This window comes from Papio anubis, chromosome 12 (genome assembly GCF_008728515.1).
Source record: "Papio anubis isolate 15944 chromosome 12, Panubis1.0, whole genome shotgun sequence".
Classification (NCBI taxonomy): domain Eukaryota; kingdom Metazoa; phylum Chordata; class Mammalia; order Primates; family Cercopithecidae; genus Papio; species Papio anubis.
The window spans coordinates 112,899,095-112,919,393 of NC_044987.1; the positions used below are offsets into that span (position 1 = coordinate 112,899,095).

At 48.8% G+C, this 20,299-nt stretch overlaps 1 protein-coding gene across 6 annotated transcripts; it reads left to right on the forward strand.

The window, feature by feature from the left end:
• The first annotated feature begins 7,853 nt into the window (after positions 1 to 7,853).
• On the forward strand, positions 7,854 to 18,751 carry LGALS12 (galectin 12). Of its 6 annotated transcripts, none has more exons than XM_021925632.1 (9): positions 7,854 to 8,321; positions 10,351 to 10,439; positions 10,521 to 10,789; positions 11,575 to 11,694; positions 12,264 to 12,302; positions 12,880 to 12,954; positions 13,552 to 13,640; positions 17,604 to 17,754; positions 18,281 to 18,751. In XM_021925632.1, exons 2-9 carry the CDS (start codon positions 10,430 to 10,432, stop codon positions 18,425 to 18,427), a joined length of 900 nt encoding a protein of 299 aa, XP_021781324.1. In that variant the 5' UTR covers positions 7,854 to 8,321; positions 10,351 to 10,429; the 3' UTR covers positions 18,428 to 18,751. The 6 variants fall into 6 exon arrangements, with proteins under 6 accessions (XP_021781324.1, XP_021781322.1, XP_021781325.1 ...); XM_021925630.1 differs by having other exon boundaries at positions 10,576 to 10,789; XM_021925633.1 differs by having other exon boundaries at positions 10,576 to 10,789; positions 17,669 to 17,754.
• The last annotated feature ends 1,548 nt before the right edge of the window (positions 18,752 to 20,299 follow it).

Consider the following 20,299-nt stretch of genomic DNA (forward strand, 5'->3'; position numbering starts at 1 on the left):
TTTACTATGGACATGTTCACATACATATGAAAGTGAGAAAGAAAAGAAGTATTTTGTTTGAGAAATACAAGCCTCCTTTAAATTATTAGACCCAGAGAGACATTGGAATGAGAAGCAGTCATGTCTCACTGCCCCCTTAAGCTTAGTAAGGATTTCAAAGCTGCTTGCTATGCAGGATCCAGACTGAGAACCCACATAGCTTGCCACCCTCTGGATTATACCCACGGCGCCTCTATTGTTTTTTTGTTTTGTTTTGTTTTGTTTTTTGGTTGGGGGGGATATTCATCCCTTCAAGGATTTATCCTTTGTGTTACAAACAATCCAATTATATTCTTTTAGTTATTTTTAAATGGACAATTAAATTATTGACTATAGTCTCCCTATTGTGATATCAATACTAGGTCTTATTCATTCTATTTTTTTGTACACATTAACAATCCCCCCTCCCTCCCACCTTCCCACTACCCTTCCCAGCATCTGGTAACCGTCCTTCTACTCTCTATCTCCATGAGTTGAATTGTTTTGATTTTTACGTCCCACAAATAAATGAGAACATGGGATGTTCGTCTCTCTGTGCCCAGCTTATTTCCCTTAACATAATGACCTCCAGTTCCATCCATGTTGTTGCCAGTGAGAGGATCTCATTCTTTCTTGTGGCTGAATATTATTCCCTTGTGTATATGTACCACATTTTCTTTATCCATTCATCTGTTGATAGACACTTACTTTGCTTCTGAATCTTAGCTATTGTGAACAGTGCTGCAGTAAACACGGGCATGCAGATATCTCTCTGATATACTGACTTCCTTTCTTTTGGGCATATACCCAGCAGTGAGATTGCTGGATCATACGGTGGCTCTATTTTTAGTTTTTAGGAACCGCCAAACTATTCTCTATAGTGATTGTACTAATTTACATCCCCACCAACATTGTACAGCAGTTCCCTTCTCTAGAAGGCTGTCAGATAGAAGAGGGAGGCAGAGATATAGACCAAAGTAGGTGAATGTAAAGCATTAGTCCCTCCTCTAGGCCCTGAGAGTTACACCCATTCAGAAGCAGGGATTGTGAAAGAGGCTATTGGAACAAAGACGGGGACAGAGGGGAGTATCTCAAGATCCCTGACCACAAATTGTTTTTCCTAGGCTGTTAATTGATAATTGATTAATAATAATTATCATTGGGGCATTATAATTAGTAAATTATAATTTTATATTATAATTTTAAATTTATATATAATTACATATATATATAATTTACCAATTATAATGCCCCAATTATAATCTGTGGCCACTTGGAAGAAGAGTATGGGACTAGTTTGTGCTTGGGCCACAATTCCAGGCCTACAGGGAGAAATTGAAGAGGCGTGGCTGGACAAGAGCCATAAATCACCAAGGGTTATGAAACCACCTTTGCAAATTTATGACAGTGAGAAAATTATGACAGTGAAAGAGATCTGATTCAACCAACATCCATCTTGCTCTTGACCTCCAAACTGCCCTTGATCATTCCTGAGCTTAGGCCAAGCTAACTTTGGGAGACATGTATGTAAAAAGAAAAGTAGAGGTTCCTTTTCAAAGACTTTCCTCTCCGTCTAATTAGGAATCAATTGTAACTTCTCTTAGAAGCAAAATGTATTCAAAGACCTGTGCTAACATTCTTAAATATCTGCTAGCTGAAATAAAGAAATCAAAGTACTTTATGTTCTTGGCTCCCACAGTTTAGCCTAAATATTTGCCCTGGCAGGCTTATACTGGTTCAAGCAAGCATTAGGTTATAGCCTGTTCCTCTTCCTTATTTAAAGGTGTTTTTACCTTTCTCAGCATTCCACAAGTTACTTCCTCCTTCCTTTGTTCTCCTCTGCCTTTGCCTCTTTTAAAAAGTTCTAAGTTGCTAGCCAGTCAAGACAAATACAGAATGTGAGGTCCCATGCCAGCCAATGGAAACTGGACACAGCAGTAGGGTGAATGCATCAGGTTAAAATGACCCTGTCTCCTTTGTTCAGTGTACTCTCATGGCAAAACTGCTGGTGAGTGTACCCTTTCTGCAGAAAGTATAAAAATGGCCTTGCTGAGAAAATTAAATTTATCTTCAAGTGCTATTTCATTATGGTACTGGAGAACAAGCATTTCAAACATTTAGTTTATAGTTTAAATGATAATAGCCCTTCCCTAAAACTAACCCACTTTTGTAAAGCTAATGAAAGGCCACCAGGTTAGGAGGATGAGAGGAGCCTAAATTCTGCTAAGGTGTAGAGGTAAACAATTACCAGCCATTATTCTGGAGGTCATAAGATTTGCCACTCCCCCAATTACTCCTGCAGATAATATCATGGTTGTAGAACCTAAGATTGACAATTTGAGATGTATTTTCAGGTTTTTGCATTTCTGACAATCAACCAATGGCTCCACCTGGACCTGCCAACCCCGCCAACCAGCCATGGACCCAGAATCAGACTCCCTGGTCTGCCAAACTATTCTTACAAAACCCTGGCCTCCAACTTTTCAGGGAGATTGATTTGAGTAACAACTCCATTTCCCACATGGCATGGCTGGCCTCATGTTAATTGAACTCTATTGCAATGCTGTGGTCTCAGTGAATTGGTTTTGTCTGTGCAATGGGCAGGAAGAACCCATGGGGCAGTTACAATTACATTCATTCATTCCGTAAATATATTTGAACACTCACTCTGGGTCAGGCAGTTTGCTCAGTACTGAGGGTATAGGAATAAGTCTGCCCTCATGAAACATAGGGAGTAGAGCGAATGGGGAGAAAACATTAAACAGTTCTTCAAATATATAATGATGAGTGATGGTAGGTGCCGTAAGGGAAAAATAGAGGGAGTAGGGAGCTGAGCTGGGCATAGGGGATACCAGGTTTGGGGAGAAAGGTGTGAGGACTAAACTCTGATTTTTTAAATCTTGCCCAAATTCCTATCTAAGGGGTGTGGGGAGTCATGCCCTATAAATCATAAATTCTCATCAGATGGGTTTTATTTAACCCTATATATTGTGACTTACTTTCCAACCTAGCTCTGGCATAACATTAGAAGACAAGGAGGAAAATCAAAATATTTTACCCCAAAACATGTTTCTTTGCCATATTTTGAAATGGTCCTGCAAAGTTGTTCTTTGTGGGGGAAAATTTGCATCTGTAAAGAATCTCTATTAACATAGCTAGGTCTTTTTCTTCCAGACTCTCCCAGTCTCCTAAAGAGATTAACTAAGATCTGAATAGGAAACATTTGTCATCTATTGTCTCTAAGGGCAGCCACCATCAGACTTCAAAAGAACTTTGGTCTCCACAATCTTTATCTTAATCTGAACTTTCCCTTTCTATGAATTCCAGGTCTTTAGACAAACTCAACCAATTGTTAACCAGAAAATGTTTAAATTCACCTATAGCCTGGAAGCCCCCTGCCCCCCTCCTTCCTACTTTGAGTTGTCGAACCTTTCTGGACCAAACAACCTATGTATATGTTTTTGTTGTTGTTGTTGTTGTTGTTGTTGTTTTTTGAGATGGATGGAGTCTTGCTCTGTCACCTAGGCTGAAGTGCAGTGGTGTGATCTCAGCTTACTGCAACTTCTGCCTCCTGGGTTCAAGTGATTCTTGTGCCTCAGCCTTCTGAGTAGCTGGGACCACAGGTGTGCACTACTATGCCCAGCTAATTTTTTTGTGTTTTTAATAGAGATGGGGGTTTCAGCATATTGGCCAGGCTGGTCTCAAACTCCTGACCTCAAGTGATCCACCCACCTCAGCCTCCCAAACTGCTGGGATTACAGGCGTGAGCCCAGCCCCAAACCTATGTATTTCTTCAATGTATTTGATTGGTGTCTCATACCTCTCTAAAATGTATAAAACCAAGCTGCACCCCAGCCACCTTGCACACATGTTCTCAGGACCTCCTGAGGGCTGTCATGGGCCATGGTCACTCATATTTGGCTCAGAATAAATTTCTTCAAATATTTTAGAGTTCGACTCTTTTTGTCAACAGGTGGGAATAGATGCTCCCCTGCCAGTGTCAGGGTCACCCTAGGCCATTGGCCCCCTGAGGTCACCAGCAGTTTCCTGGATTTCTCTCACAAGTTCTCCCTCATTCTGGCTCTGGAAGAGAGATTTGCCCTGCCTCACCCCCAGACACTCACAGACACTGAGGCCCTTTCTTATTCTGGAGCAAGCACAAGCTCTTGACAAGCCCAGTAAAGTCACTCCCAGCTATCAAAAAGCAGTTACGTAAAAAGAGAAAGGAAATGCGCCATCCTCTTCCTGCTGCTCCCTCCCCAGAACAGGCCTTATCAGCCTCACCTTCGACTGTGGCAATAGCCTTGGGGTTTCAGGAAGATAACAGTTACAGCTACTCCTCTCTTAGGGGCTGAGTTAGGTCCTTCCAAAAACCCTGTGTTGAAGCCCCAGACCCTTAGAACGTGACTGTATCTGTAGGCAAGGCATTTTAAGAGGTGATTAAGGTAAAAGGAGGTCATGTGGTTTGGCCCTAATCCAATATGTCTGGTGTCCTCATAAGACGAGAAGATTAAGACAAACGCAGAGACCTGGGGAAGGTGGCTATCTGCAAGCCAAACAGAGAGGCCTCAGAAGAAACCAAGTCCTCTGACACATTGATCTTGGACTCCTGGCCTCCAGAACAGTAAGAAAATAAGTTTCTGTTGTTCAAGCCACCTGGTCTGTGGGTTTTGTTATGGCAGTGAGGACTAAACTCTGACGTTTTTTTTCTCTTGCTAAATTCCTATTTAAGGGGCCTGGGGAGTCACAACCTACAAACCATAAAATCTCAACAGAGCGGTTTTGTTTAACCTTATATAATGTGGCTCACTTTCCATACCGACTCTGGCATAACATCACATGACAGATAAGAAAGAAATCAAATATTTTACTGCCAAATATGTTTCTTTGCCATATTTTAAAATGGCCTGCAGAGCCATTCTTGTGGGGGGAAATTGCATTTATAAAAAATCTCTGCTAACATAACTAGACCTTTCCCCCTTCCAGGCCCTCCCAAGCCTGAAGAAATTAATTGAGTCTAGCACCTTTTTGGGGTCTGAATAGAAAACATTTGCCATCTATTGTCTCTAAGGCTTCATCTACATAATGAGAACCCTGATCTCCACCACCTCTTATCTTGACCCAGACACTCCTTTCTATTGATTCCAGACCTTTAGATAATAACTTAACTCTTTTCACCAATAGCCAATCAGAAAGTCTTGGAGTCCCCCATGACCTGTAACCCCCACCCCGACTGCATCTTTGAATTGCGCCACCTTTGGAAACTGAACCAATGCATAAAAACTGGCTGCAGCCCAATCACCTTAGGCACATATTCTCAGGACCTCTTGGGACTGTGCCTTGGGCCTTGGTCACTCATATTTGGCTCTGAATAAACCTCTTTAAATATTTTACAGAGTTTGACTTTTTTCATCCGCAGCAGCCCAAGCAAACGAACGTATCCTCCTTCCTCATTTCATCCAGGAAGGAAGTGGGGCTGGATGGGGACCGTGCACCATTGGCCTCAAGCTGCAAGATCTGCACTGGTTCCAGGGGCTGGGACTAGGACCCAGATCTGATTCCAGTGCAGTGTCCCATGTCCAGACCCATTCAACTTGTAAACCAAAAGTAAAATTCTAGGCCCCACAACCAACCGAATGGACCCCTCCTCTCAGCCAAAGGCATTCCAAAGTTAATCTGAAAAACAGTTCAGACTGTGATGGGAAGTGGGGGTTGGATATGCCTTATTAGGTCGTCTCCTCCCTTTGGAATTCAGCCACAACCAACCAGCATTAATATTAAAACAAAGATCTGAAGACTGACCAAACAGACTCATTGCAGCAATAAGACACCAAGTTCTAACCTGGCTCTAGTATAGCATCACGTGACAGTGGGCCCTGAAAGAAATTAAAGTATTTTACCCCAAAATATTAATATATTTGACATATTTTGAAATGGCCCTGCAAACCTTGCTCTTGTGGGGAAAATCTACTCTGCAGAGAATCCCCGTCCCTTTCCAAGTCTTTTCCCTGATCCAGGCACCCTTTTAGGTCTGATCAGAGCTCTAAAGCCTGCTTCCTGGAGGCTTCATCTGCATGATAAAACCTCCATACCCCTTAACTTAACCCAGACACTCTCTTCTATTGAGTCCAGGTCTGTAGGTACTTACTTAACTCTTTCAACCAATAACCAGTCAGGAAGTCTTTGAATCCGCCTATGACCTGGAAGCCCACCTCTTCGAGTTGTCCCACCTTTCTGGACCAAACCAATGTACATATTACATGTATTGATCGATGTCTCATGTCTCCCTAAAATGTATAAAACCAAGATGTAGCCCAATAACCCTCAGCACACGTTCGCAGGATCTCCTGGGGCTGTGTCACAGGCCATTGGTCTCTCATATTTGCCTCAGAATAAATCTCTTCAACTATTTCGGAATTTGACTCTTTTCTTCCACAAACTGGCCCCTCCAGCCCCGGCTTCCTCTCACTGTGTATGCAGAGCACCCTTCCTGAGCACATCTGACTGAATTTCCCCGAATAAGCCCCTTAAGTAACCCAGCTCCACCTGCTCAGCAACATCTGAACAAACTCAGCTCCGCACCCGAAGCCCTTCCAGTTCCATCCTGAGTCAATGCTTCTCAAACTTTAAAGTGCATCAGAATCACCTGGAGGGCCTGGCAAAATGCAGATTCCTGGGCCCAGCTTCCAGAGAGTGCTCCTCAGTTGGTCTGGGGTGGGGACCCGAAACTTGCATTTTTAACAAGTTTCCAGGTGAGGCTGATGCTGGTGGCCACAGCTTAGGTAGCACTGGCTAAGACACCTTATCCCAGGACCCTTCATGCACTCTCCCTCCGTCCTCTGCCCTCAGCACCCCATGTGCTTGAGCCTTTGCCCAGCCTGGGCCCAGTGCAGGAATGCCCTGCTGCCAAGTCTGACGCTATGGGTCAGATCCCGGACCTCCTCACTCAGGATAAAGTTGAGAGGTTGTGCTTCTTTTTAAAGGGAAAGCCTTATTGGGATTTGAACCAGAACTGGAAGGACTCTAGTAAAATGCAGATATTTGGGCCCACCCCCAGACACAGGCCTCCCTGTGGGACATGCTGCTATGGTCGCTTTCTCCATGTACGGATGAACAAAGGATGGCCCAGAGATGGGAAGTGACTTTTCCAAGGGCACACAGCACATTAGACGAGAGGCTGAAGAATTATTCAAGTCTCAAGTCTCCTTCCTGTGCAGTTCTGTGCTTCTTGTGCTGCCCTTTCCGAGCTTAAGGGGTTCTGTTTTTTTCCCCTTCCCTCATTCTACTTTCTTGTGAGCCCAGCTGGGCCCCAGCATTTCAGGCTGACGCTGACATGGAGCCTCAGGGGGCTGTAAAACTTGGAAAAGGAAGAAGAGTGGGGGAAGGGACAAGAAAATGGGGGGAAGAGGGCCGGGCGGGGTGGCTCACACCTGTAATCCCAGCACTTTGGGAGGCCAAGGCAGGCAGACCACGAGGTCGGGAGATTGTGACCATCCTGGCCAACATGGTGAAACTCAGTCTTTACTAAAAATACAAAAATTAGCTGGGCGTGGTGGTGCACACCTGTAGTCACAGGGAGGATGAGGTAGGAGAATCGCTTGAACCCAGGAGGCAGAGGTTGCAGTGAGCCGAGATTGCGCCACTGCACTGCAGCCTGGCAACAGAGCAAGACTCCATCTCAAAAAAGAAAAAGAAAAGAAAGAAATTGAGGGGAAGAGATAAAACCCTTTGTGGTGAAGGGAGGAAGGAATGGGAAGTCACCCAAGGCTGTCCAGGGAGCCGGGGGTGGGGCTGTTTCTGGAACCTAAACACACATACCACCTCCCCTTCCTCTGACCCAATGAGGTCTCGAGCTGGAAACCACAAACCCTCACTGACCCCACAGGAGCCAGCGTCTGGCTTCCCTCTGGCCACGTGCTGCAGACCCGGAGTGGGTGGTTAGTTGGTTAATGCCAGTCTTCCTCCCCCGGACACGGAGTTCTGCCGACAGCCCCCGCCCCTGCCCCCGTCAGAGCTCTACCTTATACCGCTGGGAGTGGGGCTGGTGTGGAGCCTGGAGGTCACCCGCTGCCCTCCCAGGGCCGCTCCGGACAGCATTAAGACCCTGCAGGGCACAGGTGAGACTAATAGCTGGGAGAGCTGCTCCAGGCATTTAGGACCTGGGACAGGTGAGTCAGCCCAGTGGGGGCAGGTCTCCTGGAACAAGGATCTACAGCTGGAGTTGCCCCACCCTCATGTCACCTGGAGAAAAACTGGACCCAATTCCCGACAGCTTCATTCTGCAACCGCCAGTCTTCCACCCGGTGAGTTGTCACTCTAATGTGGAACCTCCTCGGTCTCTGGGCTCTTCCCTTCCAACTGGGCCCAGACTCCTGGGTGGTGGGGTGGAGAGGACCTCAGTCTTTGGCTCTGCTTCTCCCAAGCACCTGCCCTGGGTTCTGGAAGGCCCTCCTGAGCTAAGCGAAGTGGCTGACTGCTAATTTCCACTTGGGTGTAAATGACTGCTAGGCTTCCAGGGTCGCTGCATTTTGAAAGTGGTGAAGCCTGGAGCCGCAGTGCTCTGCCCCTACTGTAAAGGATGCTAGGAGGATGACGGTGTGGGTAGGATTGTTGGGGGGATGCTGATTACTTAGTAAGGAGAGTCTCAACCCCAACTTGGAAGGAACGGTCGGGTGGGAATTTCCACTCAGGGATGGGGGTTGCGGGGGGTTTCTCTCTTCCTCCTCTTGCTCAGTCAGTGCCCAGGAGGTTTTCTGAAGCCAGGCAATGATTTACAGGAGGCTGAATTCCCAGCAGACACTCTCTACTAATGAGCATTAATTATCACTTTCCCTTACTTGGCCCTCCCCTCCCATGAGAGCTGCATCCTCTCAGTTAATTACAAGCCTGGAGGAAGCCTGGGAATGGGAAGTGATCAACTGCTGAACCAGCTGAGCTTGCCAGGCTGGCATCCCAAGCCTCCCCCCCATGCTTCTCAGGTGCCTGAGGAATGGGCAGAAGCAGCTGCCCAGGTTACGGCAGCTCCTCGCTTTAGAGGCTGCGAGCTCCCACCTGGAGGGCCGTCCTGGTGGGTTTCAGGTTTTTCTAGGTGGTTTGGGTTCCTAAAGGTTGCTGGGAGTTAGAGAGCAACATAGGAAGGCCTATCTTGTGATACCACTGGTGTGTACCTGCCGTCCTGCTCACACTCATTCCGAACACATCGATGCAGAGCCCTCACGGCGCCAGGCGAGGCACTGAGCCTACAGGAGGGAAAGATAAGGCTTCAGTTTTGAAGGGCTTATAAACTCCTAAGGAAAACAGCCAACCAGACCCTCTAAGCCAAGGGCCAAGCCAGCCACATGAGCAAAATGCCCTGGGAGCTCCGGGGAAGAAAGGAATAATCCAGGAACCCAAGTGAATGATGCTTAGAAAAAGAGTCAGGGTGAAAAGAGACAGGAGGAACAGCCCAGAAAAGGCAGGAAGTTGTAAAAGTGTGTAATGTATTTTAGGAAGGCCGGGTAACTTCTTCTTCTTCTTTTTTTTTTTTTTTTTTTTGAGACTGAGTCTTGCTTTTTTGCCCAGCCTGGAGTACAGTGGCATGCGTGATCTCAGCTCGCTGCAACCTCTGCCTCCCAGGCTCAAGAAATTCTCCTGCCTCAGCCTCCTGAGTAGCTGGGATTACAGGTGCATGCCACCACTCCCAGCTAATTTTTGCATTTTTAGTAGAGATGGTTTCACCATGTTGGCCAGGCTGGTCTCGAACTCCTGATCTCAAGTTGATCTGCCTGCCTCAGCCTCCTAGAGTGCTGAGATTACAGGCATAAGCCACAGAGCCCAGCCCAGGAAACTTCTACTTGGGGAAAGGTGAGCCTGGGAAGGCCATTGTTAAGCGTCTCTCCAGGGGTCCATTTCAGAGTTAGCTGTCAGTTCCTAACTTGTCCATTCTTCTTGCTTCCCAGTTCCTAGTCTCAGCCACTAAACAGTCCTCAGAAAGTCCCAGTACCAGGCTTCTGGGGACCAGGGTGGCATCTAGTGGATGGCAAGCGTCCCTGGGGTCACTGCAGCCTGTTGTGCCCTAGGAGCTGGAGAAAGGCAGCTGGCTGGTGCTGAATTTGGCAAGGGAGCTGAATTTGACTTCTCTGGTGTAATGTGGCTTTGCTGTATGAAGGTCCAGGAAAGGGGATTAGGTGGAAGAAAATATTTCAGTGAACACTGATTTTTACCTCTAAGGAATTTTCTGTTTGGGGAGGAAAAGTTGAGTTTTATTCTGCTCCTTTCCTCCCACTCCCCTGACACAGAGGTTCCTAAGCCCTTTCTCCAACCCTGCATGGATGGGTTTCTCTTCTTGTTCAGGTGGTTCCTTATGTCACGACAATTTTTGGAGGCCTGCATGCAGGCAAGATGGTGATGCTGCAAGGAGTGGTCCCTCTAGATGCACACAGGTAAGGTGGGGGAGGTGACCCAGGGGGTGCTGGAGCTCAGTCCTAGAGGCATAGAGCTGGAGGGCTCCTCGCTGCCTCCGGGATCTCTGTGGGTCTCTGGTCAGAACTGCACTTCGAGGGGCTCACCTCCCAGTAGGTTTCAGGTGGACTTCCAGTGTGGCTGCAGCCTGTGTCCCCGGCCAGATATCGCCTTCCACTTCAACCCTCGTTTCCATACCACCAAGCCCCACGTCATCTGCAACACTCTGCATGGTGGACGCTGGCAAAGGGAGGCCCGGTGGCCCCACCTGGCCCTGCAGAAAGGCTCCAGCTTCCTCATCCTCTTTCTCTTTGGGAATGAGGAAGTGAAGGTGAAGGAAGGGATGGGCATTGGGTGGTCTAGAATTTGTGTCCTTGCACCCTTCCTTCCCTTCCCAGACTCCCCACGATGCGGTGTTGAGTGTCATTGGTAGTGGTCAAGTACCAAGAGGACCAAGAAGCTGCCATGCTCAGTTCCAGGCTGCCCTGGGCCTACATGGCAGCAAGAAAGCTCTACAGTGCCTGGCTCCAAAGAGGGCACTGCTGTCATAGTCATGACAAGCACTTAGAGAGCACCTGCTGTATACCAGGAACTGTTCTAAGCCCTTTAAAGGTATCTGCTCATTGAATCCTCACAATAACCCCATTAGGTAGGTACCTTCATTATCCCCATCTTACAGCCACAGTGGCACGGAAGAGGGAGAGAGAACTTGACCTCAAGGTTTTGACCTCTAATGTGAGCTCCTGCCAGAAACATGATGGGATCTTCAGATTTCTCCAGGAAACAAGGCAGCTGGTGGGAGGGGAGCCTCTTGGGCCTCAGTTTCCTCACGTAAATGGAGTGAAGATGATTCTTTGGGCTGCTGAGAAAGCGCAATGAGGGGCCTCTATTGGGGTAGAGGGAGCGTTGAAGGTGCCTTTATCTCCAGACCACCTCTGCAACCTGTGGAAGATTACTTAAGCCACCCAAGGCTCTGTAAAATGTACCTACCTCATAGAGTTGGTATGAAGTTAAGTGAGGAAAATTGAGGGAAAAGTGCTTGGCAATGCCTGGGACGTTGTTATGAACTCAATGAACATCAGCTGCTGATGAGCCAGCCTCTGTCTGTCTCTCCAGGTGAGTGTGAATGGACAGCACTTTCTCCACTTCCGCTACCGGCTCCCACTGTCTCATGTGGACACGCTGGGCATATTTGGTGACATTCTGGTAGAGGCTGTTGGATTCCTGAACATCAATGTAAGTTTCCTTGGGACCAAGGCCTGGGCAGTGGCAGTGTCTAATTTCCCCTGACTCCTGGACAGGCCTGGGACCCCTTCCTCCACCCTAGACTGAGAGAGGGAGGAGGCCCTGTGCACCAGTAATAGCCAAGGGGGAGGGAGTCCACTGTTTCAGGTGTGAGCGGGCTGAGGGGGAAGAGAAGGTGATGGCAGAAAGAGGGCCCAGGAGCCACAGGCAGGAGCCTGTACCCAGTGTGGGCCTGGTTAACACTGAGAAGCAATGGCCAGGAATGATTTGGCACACTGGGGCTGAAACAGGCGGCAGCTGGCTTTATCATTCCCACCTGATGGGCTTATGAAAGCCCAGATTTCTGGGGCTTGTCACCAGAGATTCTGATTTGGTAAGTACAAGGTGGGGCCTAGGAATTGGGATGTTCAAAATGCCAGCAAGAAGCCACCACTGACCAGCTGAATGGGAACATGAGGAGCTCTAAAGGCCAAAGCCAGGGCTCTGCCCATCTCCCAGGCATAGGTAGGGGACTGCAGTGGTCCTAAATGCTGCTGATTCTTTTCTCTCTTTCTGAACAGCCATTCGTGGAGGGCAGCAGAGAGTACCCAGCTGGACACGTGAGTCTCTTGTGAGCAAGGTCTGAGCAACCACACCAGCTGATCCGCCCTTCTGTACGGCTGCTCCCAATACACAAGACCCAGCTGCCCCTTCCCTCACTGCTATGGTTGCCATGGACACAGCTGGCTCTGCTTCAGTCTCTGGAGGGCCTGGATTTGCCTCTCCCAGCCCCACTCCAGGCCCAGCTTGGGAAGATGAATGGGGATGCGCTGCATGCAGAGGGGGCAAGACCCTATATTCCTAGCAGGAGAGGCCTTAGTTGAAATGCTCATTTCTCAAACCACCCCTGCGAGGTGGCTGGGGTTGGCCTAGCAGGACAGAAGGGGAGATGAGGCCCATGTACTGCTCAAGGCCACACAGGGTGTGGATGACAGATCCTCCACCCCTTTCTTCCCTATTATTCCAAAGTTGGTGAACCTCTGAAGTCCAGAGGATCCCACTGGGGCTCCAATAACTCACCTACTACTGTGAGAGAGACAAACCCCAAAGATTCCCAATTTGTCAGAATAACAAGAGGTTCCCTTTTCCTGAGCAAACACCGCATGGCCTTGTGTCCTCTCTTTCTTTCCCTGACAGCCTTTCCTGCTGATGAGCCCCAGGCTGGTGAGTGAACCTCCCTCCTGCTCCATCAGGGCTGGGGGCGCAGTCTGGGTAAGCAGCTAATGAGCTCCTCCTGGTGGGAAATCCCCAGCCTCAGGATTTCCCCTTCCTTTACAGAAAACTGCAAGCTGTGGGTAGGCCAGGAAGTTTACGCCCTCAGCCCCAGGATTTCCCCTTCCTTTATAGCAAGCTGCGGGCTGTGGGAGGGCTGGGCAGCTTCATGCTGAAGCTCCAGCTTCATTTTACCTTTTCTCCACTTATTCTGAACATCGTTACTTGATACTTCGCTGTGCCAGGCCCAGTGCCAGGCTCTAGGATAGAGGAACAAGCTGGTCCCAGCCATCCAGTTGCTCACAAGCTGGTGGGGGACAGACCACTAGATGGTCATTACAGTTCAGGATGCAGTGAAGGGAGAAGGACATGGTGGTCAGGACACAGAGAGGCCAAGCTCTGCCTGGAGGGGCCAGGGAAAGTGTTCGGCAGGAACAGAGTACAGGAGGCCAGGTGCTAAACAAATAAGCAGCGTCTCCTGGCTGCAGGTCTGGGCAGAACATGCCTGCCCGGGTGCTCCCCTGGCCCCCGGGGGTGGGTGGTTCTCCCCAACACCCCCTGGGAGTCAACTTCTCAATACCTCCCTCGTTCCTTCAGGAGGTGCCCTGCTCACATGCTCTTCCCCAGGGTCTCTGGCCCGGGCAGGTCATCATAGTGCGGGCACTGGTCTTGCAAGAGCCGAAGCAGTAAGTATCCAGCATGTAAGTGGAGGGGAGGGAGCAGCCTCTCTGTGACAGTCATGTGCTCTATAAAACATCATCTCTTTTAATCTCCTAGCCCCACCATTTAATCCCCATTTTACAGATGAGGTAACAGTGGAGCAGAAAGGAGAAGTGGCCCAATTTGGCAGAGCTTATGAAGGTCAGGCTGGGACTGGGACCAACAGCCCCAGTGCGGGGAGCATCATTCCTGCTGGTACATGTAGTCAGGCCTAGCCTCTTGTCCCAGGTCCTAGGAAAGGGGCCCCAGGAGAGGCCCTTTGTAGATGCAGGCTGAGGCCCAGAGCAAACATGTAGCTTCCCATGGTAACACAATGTATGCTTCAAAAGATACAGCCAGACTGCCCCAGAGAAGAGGACTGGTATTTGGAAGCCAGGACTTGGAGGGACACAGTGACTAAGTGGACACTACCAAACTTCTCCTACATGGTGCGTTCAAACCCAGACCTGTGGCTGCAATCCAGTTAGACAAGAGCCACTGGCCAGCCTGCCTCGAGGAAATGCATTAGAGTTTATGACTTCTCTGGGCCCAAATCCCGGGGTTGGCATGTGCTCAGGACACCTACTACCTGTGCAACCTTAGGGCAGATACTTTTCCTCTCCGTGCCTCTGTTTCCCTGTCTGTAACAAGGAGATGATAGACCGGGCGTGGTGGCTCATGCCTATAATCCCAGTACTTTGGGAGGCCGAGGTGGGCGGATCATGAGGCCAGGAGTTTGAGACCAGCCTGACCAACATGGTGAAACCCCGTCTCTACTAAAAATACAAAAATTAGCCAGGCGTGGTGGTGCACGCCTGTAATCCCAGCTACTTGGGAGGCTGAGGCAGGAGAATCGCTTGAACCCAGGAGGCAGAGGTTGCAGTGAGCCGAGATCACACCACTGCACTCCAGCCTGGGTGAGAAAGCGAGACTCCTTCTCAAAAAAATAAATAAATAAATAAATACAGTGGGGTTGATAACAATGCCACCTTTAGGGGTGGTGCTTAGAATAGTACCTGGCGCGTGGTAAGTGCTCCGGAAATGTGGGTGCTATTGCAATCATCTCAGCACAGGCACGGGAGGGCGGAGGAAGGGAAGCACCCTGTGTTCTCCTTGCTCAATTTTTTTTTTTTTTTTGAGACAAAGTCTCGCTCTTGTCCCCAAGGCTGGAGTGAAATGATGTGGATTACAGGTGTGAGCCACCGTGCCTGGCCTTCTTACTCAATTTTGTTTTTATATTTAAGCCACTGACCTCACTAAACCCTTACCCTGCACACTGTCAATCATGCCTGTGAATTCCCGGGCAGGCATGAAGCTCAGCACTCAGCGGCCTGAGCCTCCAAAGACAGGCACGGCTGAGTTGGATTCCTGGTTTTGTCTCTTATAAACGGGGCAGTCGTGGGCCAGTCACTAAACCTCTCTGAGTCTGAGCTTCCCTTCCAGAAAAAGGCGAACGACAATTCCAGCCTGCTAGGGAAAATGAAAAGTACTCAGTGATGGAACCAACACTTCTTCCCACAAAACTTGGAGGCATGAGACCCGGTTCATATCGTAGCTCAAAGTCACAAGGTTACTAGTGACATAGTCAGCAAGTAACTGCCCTTTCCCAAGGGCCATGAATGCATGTGTCCTCAGAAGCCAGACAAGTCTCACAAATAGTGAGGAACCCAGTTGGGAAGGTGGTGAAGGGGAAGGAGTATTTCCATACACCCAGTCATGCCAGATCTTCTGACTATTTTTAAAGCGAAAATAGAAGCCGTCTTTTCTACAAACTCTCTCAATTTTTGAATATTGTATTAAAGTTGAAGAATACTATGGACCAGACAAAACATTCCTATATACCAGTTCAGCTGAGATCCACCAACATGAAGATTTAGCACAGCACCTGGTACTTAGCGAGGCTGCAAAGAATGCAGCTGCTGCTATTTTGTGATGGCTTGAATGGGGCAGAGGGAGTAAGAGATGGAGAGCACAGGATTCATCTGCAGTGAAAATCTATCCCTCTTTCTCCACCTCATCCCTTCCCTCCTCCTCACTGAGTGAGAGTGTATGACTGCAGCCTCAAAGAGCTTCAGCAGAGCTTCACTGGGCATCTGGTGATTTGTGATTATTCAGTGATCTAGTGGGCATCTAGTGATTCATGATTATCCGGTGATCTGGTGAGCTGAGCTGCATGGAGGTGAAGTAGGGAGACACTGAGGCCTCCTCACCAGGAGTTCGCAGGCCAGGGGAAGATAAAGCGTTGTCTGGCAGGACAGGGTAGGGGGAGCCATAGTGGGGCTGGAGGCTCCACGCAGTCCACTCTCCAGGGTTCCTGCCTTCCAAGCTTCTTTCCAAAATTGAGCCCTGGCCACCTCCTTCCCAAAGCTGGAAACTTACGGGACCTCCTCCTGTGAGGATCTACCAGTAGTCCCTGAAAGGTCTGTCCAGGGCGGCCTTTTCCCCTACCTTACCTGCTCTCTGCATCTTGTCGGGATGCCGCCTTCTCCGGCATAGTGCTTCAAAGAAGGAGACTTTGGAAGTTCCCAAGAGATAAAAATAATCTGGGCCAGGCGCAGTGGCTCACACCTGTAATCCCAGCACTTTGGGAAGCTGAGGTGGGTGGATCACGAGGTCAAGAGATCAAGACCATCCTGGCCAACATAATGAAACCCCGTCTCTATTAAAAATACAAAAATTAGCTGGGCGTGGTGGTGCGCACACCTGTAATCCCAGCACTTTGGGAGGCCGAGGCGAGTGGATTACAAGGTTAGGAGTTCGAGACCAGCCTGGCCAATGTGATCAATGTGATGAAACCTTGCCTGTACTAAAAGTACAAAAATTAGCCAGGCATGGTGGTGCACACCTGTAATCCCAGCTACTCGGGAGGCTGAGGCAGGAGAATCACTTGAACCCGGGAGGCGGAGGTTGCAGTGAGCCGAGATCGTGCCACTGCACTCCAGCCTGGGTGACAGAGCAAGACTCCATCTCAAAAAACTAAAATAAAGAAAAATAATAATAATCTGGTTGCCCTATTTGAGAGGCAAGTACAGGATCCCCCCACCCCCAAATCTGGGGTCATGAATCCTAGTTCACATCCTAACCTGAGGCTGTACGACTATTACTCATAACAGAAGTCATTTAACTTCTTGATCTCATCACTTAAACGGGCTGACAAACTCACAGCACAGAATTTGTGAGGATTAAGGAAAGGCAAACTAGCTTCTGTAAAACACCTACTGTGTGCTAGGAATCACTAGTTTTCACATACATTATCTCCTTTGTTCCTTTTTGTGGCTCTGTGAGGTAGAGATTGTACTATATAGTAATATTTTTAAACAGGTATCATCTGAATGCTTATTACATACCAGGTGCTGTTCTCCATAAGCATTTTTTTATGTATTTGTTTAATTCTTATGACAATGCCACAGGCAGGTACAGTGCAGTTATCTCCACATTACGGATGAGGAAGCTGAGGCAGAGAGATTAAGGGTCTTGCCCAAGGTCACAGGACTAGAAAGTAGCAGAGCCAGGGTTGAACCTGGGCTGCCTGACTCTAACCACTATGCTATTTGGAAAACATTTAAGACAATTTTTAAGACAATACCTGGCACTAAGCATTCAATAAATGTTAGCTGCGGCTATCATCATCATAATCACCCCCATTTTGAGAAGGAGAAACTGAGGCTCTGGCTAGGCAATTTTCACACATTTCCCTCCCACCCCCATCCTCCTGTAGTCAGTAGATGGCAACCCTGAAGTCAATCTCAAGTTCATCTAGAACTCGTGTTCTTTCCACTGTTCTGAGCATCCAGCCGTGAGGCTGTCATAGGCCCTCAGTGCTTGTTTCTGGAGGCTGAAGCAGCTCAATCTTCCATCCACTCCCCCACCTCCACCCTTCCCCTGCGGGCTGAGCAGCAGCCTGCGGGCAACGGGCGCTGATCCCTTCTCCCTCCTCCTGCTTCCTGCAGTTTCACTCTGAGCCTGAGGGACCAGGCTTCCCGTGCTCCTGTGTCACTCAGGGCTTCCTTCACAGACAGAACTCTGGCCTGGATATCCCCCTGGGGGCAGAAGAAGCTGATCTCAGCCCCCTTCCTCTTTTACCCCCAGAGATTCTTTGAGGTGGGTCAGAGCCAAGTGGTTACATCCCTTCAGGCTGGAGCACAGAGCTGAAGTCCCATAATGACCTGGGAGACTCTGGGGTGGGTGTACAGGGCAGATGTTATGGGGTGGGAGGCCCGAGCCAGCAGAGCACAGCGAATGTCTGTACAGCGGTCCTCAATGCTCCACTCTGATGCCAGGGATCCCATGGCCAGAAACTCAATTGGTGCAGGTGGGAACCCAACATCAGCTTTAGTAAAAAGCTCCCCTAATGATGCCGACACGCAGAACCACTCCTCTACAGGAAGCAGTCCCAGTTACAGGTGGTGAAACTGAGGCCCAAGGTTGGGAAGATCCTTGTCAAAGGCCACAGTGGACTGGTGACAAGCCAGGCCCCCGTCCTGTTCTTTTCCAGCACTGTACTGGCTGCCCCCTGGGTCCAATCTTTGTGTCCTCTGAGAGGAGGAGGGTCTCACTGGGGAGAGCATCAGGCAGACAAGGGAAAGTCTGGCTGGAAGCTGCAACCTCCTCATTCCTGCTTTCCCAGGTGCTGCTCCTGTGCCAGGAGGGAGGGCTGAAGCTGGCGCTCAATGGGCAGGGACTGGGGGCCACCAGCGTGAACCAGCAGGCCCTGGAGCAGCTGCGGGAGCTCCGGATCAGTGGAAGTGTCCAGCTCTACTGTGTCCACTCCTGAGGAGGGTTCCAGGGAAACCCTGACAGAAAACAGGAAGGTCAGCCCACACCCAGGGCCCAGCTCTCCTCCCCTCATTAAACTGTCCACCTGACACCCCCACATCAGGCCTGGTTCACTTCTGGGCTCACGGGCCTGAGTCTGCAGGAGCTTTGGGCCTGAGGGAAGGCACAAGGGTGCAAAGGGTCCTCGGACTCTGCACCTTCCTCCACCAGGAGCCTGGGATTTGGCTCCATCTGCCTTCAGGGCCTGAGGTGTACTCACAGAGGCAGGTTTTGTAGACTAACAAAGATACTCCAAAATACAATGGCTTAAAGGATGCGGTCATTTGTTCTTTATTATTTATTTGTTGCATTCTCATCTAGCAATTCTAGAGACAATGGTCCAGGTTAGTGGGGCAGCTCTGCTCCCCAGACATTCAGGGTCTGTCCTAGCCATTGTTCCACCACCCCCAGGGCATCATCATTGTCTCCTTGGCCGAAGCTCAGCTGCCACCCTATCTTGGTCTCAGCCACTGAGAAGGCTAACAGTGGCTGTGGACCAGACCCACCTGATCTCATATGCCCCAGGCCTGGGTCTGACACACACCTGCGACAGTCACATTTTATCTGCAGGCACTCGCTCTCGGTCTCACTACCTGGAAGGGAGGCTGAACATGTTCTCCAGTGGGACATCCATGAGACCGGCCACATAAAACAGAATAGTCACAAAATAACAGAATAGTTTTATTCTATTGCTATAAAAAACAGGGAGAATGGATTTTGGTGGATAGCCACAGTCTCTGAGACAAGTAGATGCTGTGAATATCCTCATTTTATAACACAGGAAACTGAGGCACAGAAAGGCTAAGTAATTGGCCAAGATCACACAGTGAGTAAGTCATGGGATTAGAACCCAGGGATTCTGTCTGCAGAGTTTGTGGCTCTTCACCATAAACTATTATCTAGTGTGCACAGGCACACTAGAGCTTCCAGATAAAGATGGGCATTGGAGCTGGAGGCTTGAGAGGAATCAAAGAACCTTGCAAATTGAAAAGTACAGACAAGAGAAAAGAAGGACCACCACCGAGGAAAGAGCAAGATTAAATGAGAAATAATTTAAGAATTATATACAACTGTATATAATATGTACCATATAAAAATATATATAGCATAGTATACATTATACAGTAATATATGTGCCATGGTCTGAATGTTTGTGTCCCCCCCAGCTAAAATTTATATGTTGAAATCCTAGCACTCAAGGAGATGGTATTTGGAGGTGGGGCCTTTGGGAAGTGATTAGGTCATGAAGGTGGAGCCCTCATGAATGGGATTAGTGCCCTTATAAAAGAGACTCCAGGCTGGGCGTGGTGGCTCATGCCTGTAATCCCAGCACTTTGGGAGGCCAAGGCAGGCAGATCACCTGAAGTCAGTAGTTCGAGTCCCAGACGCTGCTTATCAGCAGTGTGCACAGGACCCTAAATGCGCCTGGGCCACAATTCCTGAAGAGAAAGTCCCAGTACAATCCTTTTTACATATAATGCAAGGGTCACAGGAGCCCTATGTGCAAATTCTTGCAAGATTATAAGAGGCAGTGCAGAAATGCTAACCTTACCTCTAGCTTTTGAGAATGCAAACGCAGATTGTAAACATGCACTGGCACCAGTGAGGTATGCAAAAAACTTGGGAAGTTTTCTCTGAGCTTGTCAGGATGTAGGAACTGAGCTTCATTGCTCTGCAATGTTAGCACAAGTAATAGCTAATTTAGCAGGTGACAAATCTAAAAGGAGCCAAAAGTCAGACCCTAAAATGGGAAAATGTTATAATTGTGGAAAAACTGGACATTTTGAAAAAGGAATGCCGCCAGATCTCAGGACAGAAAGGACCTTACAAT

Bases quoted from the DNA above. Each gene is read 5' to 3' on its own strand.
- LGALS12 (XM_021925630.1), top strand. From the start codon at position 8,253: ATGTCACCTGGAGAAAAACTGGACCCAATTCCCGACAGCTTCATTCTG. The intron at 8,322-10,350 runs GTGAGTTGTCAC...CTTCTTGTTCAG, and splicing joins AACCGCCAGTCTTCCACCCG to GTGGTTCCTTATGTCACGAC. The intron at 17,755-18,280 runs GTGGGTCAGAGC...CTGCTTTCCCAG, and splicing joins ACCCCCAGAGATTCTTTGAG to GTGCTGCTCCTGTGCCAGGA.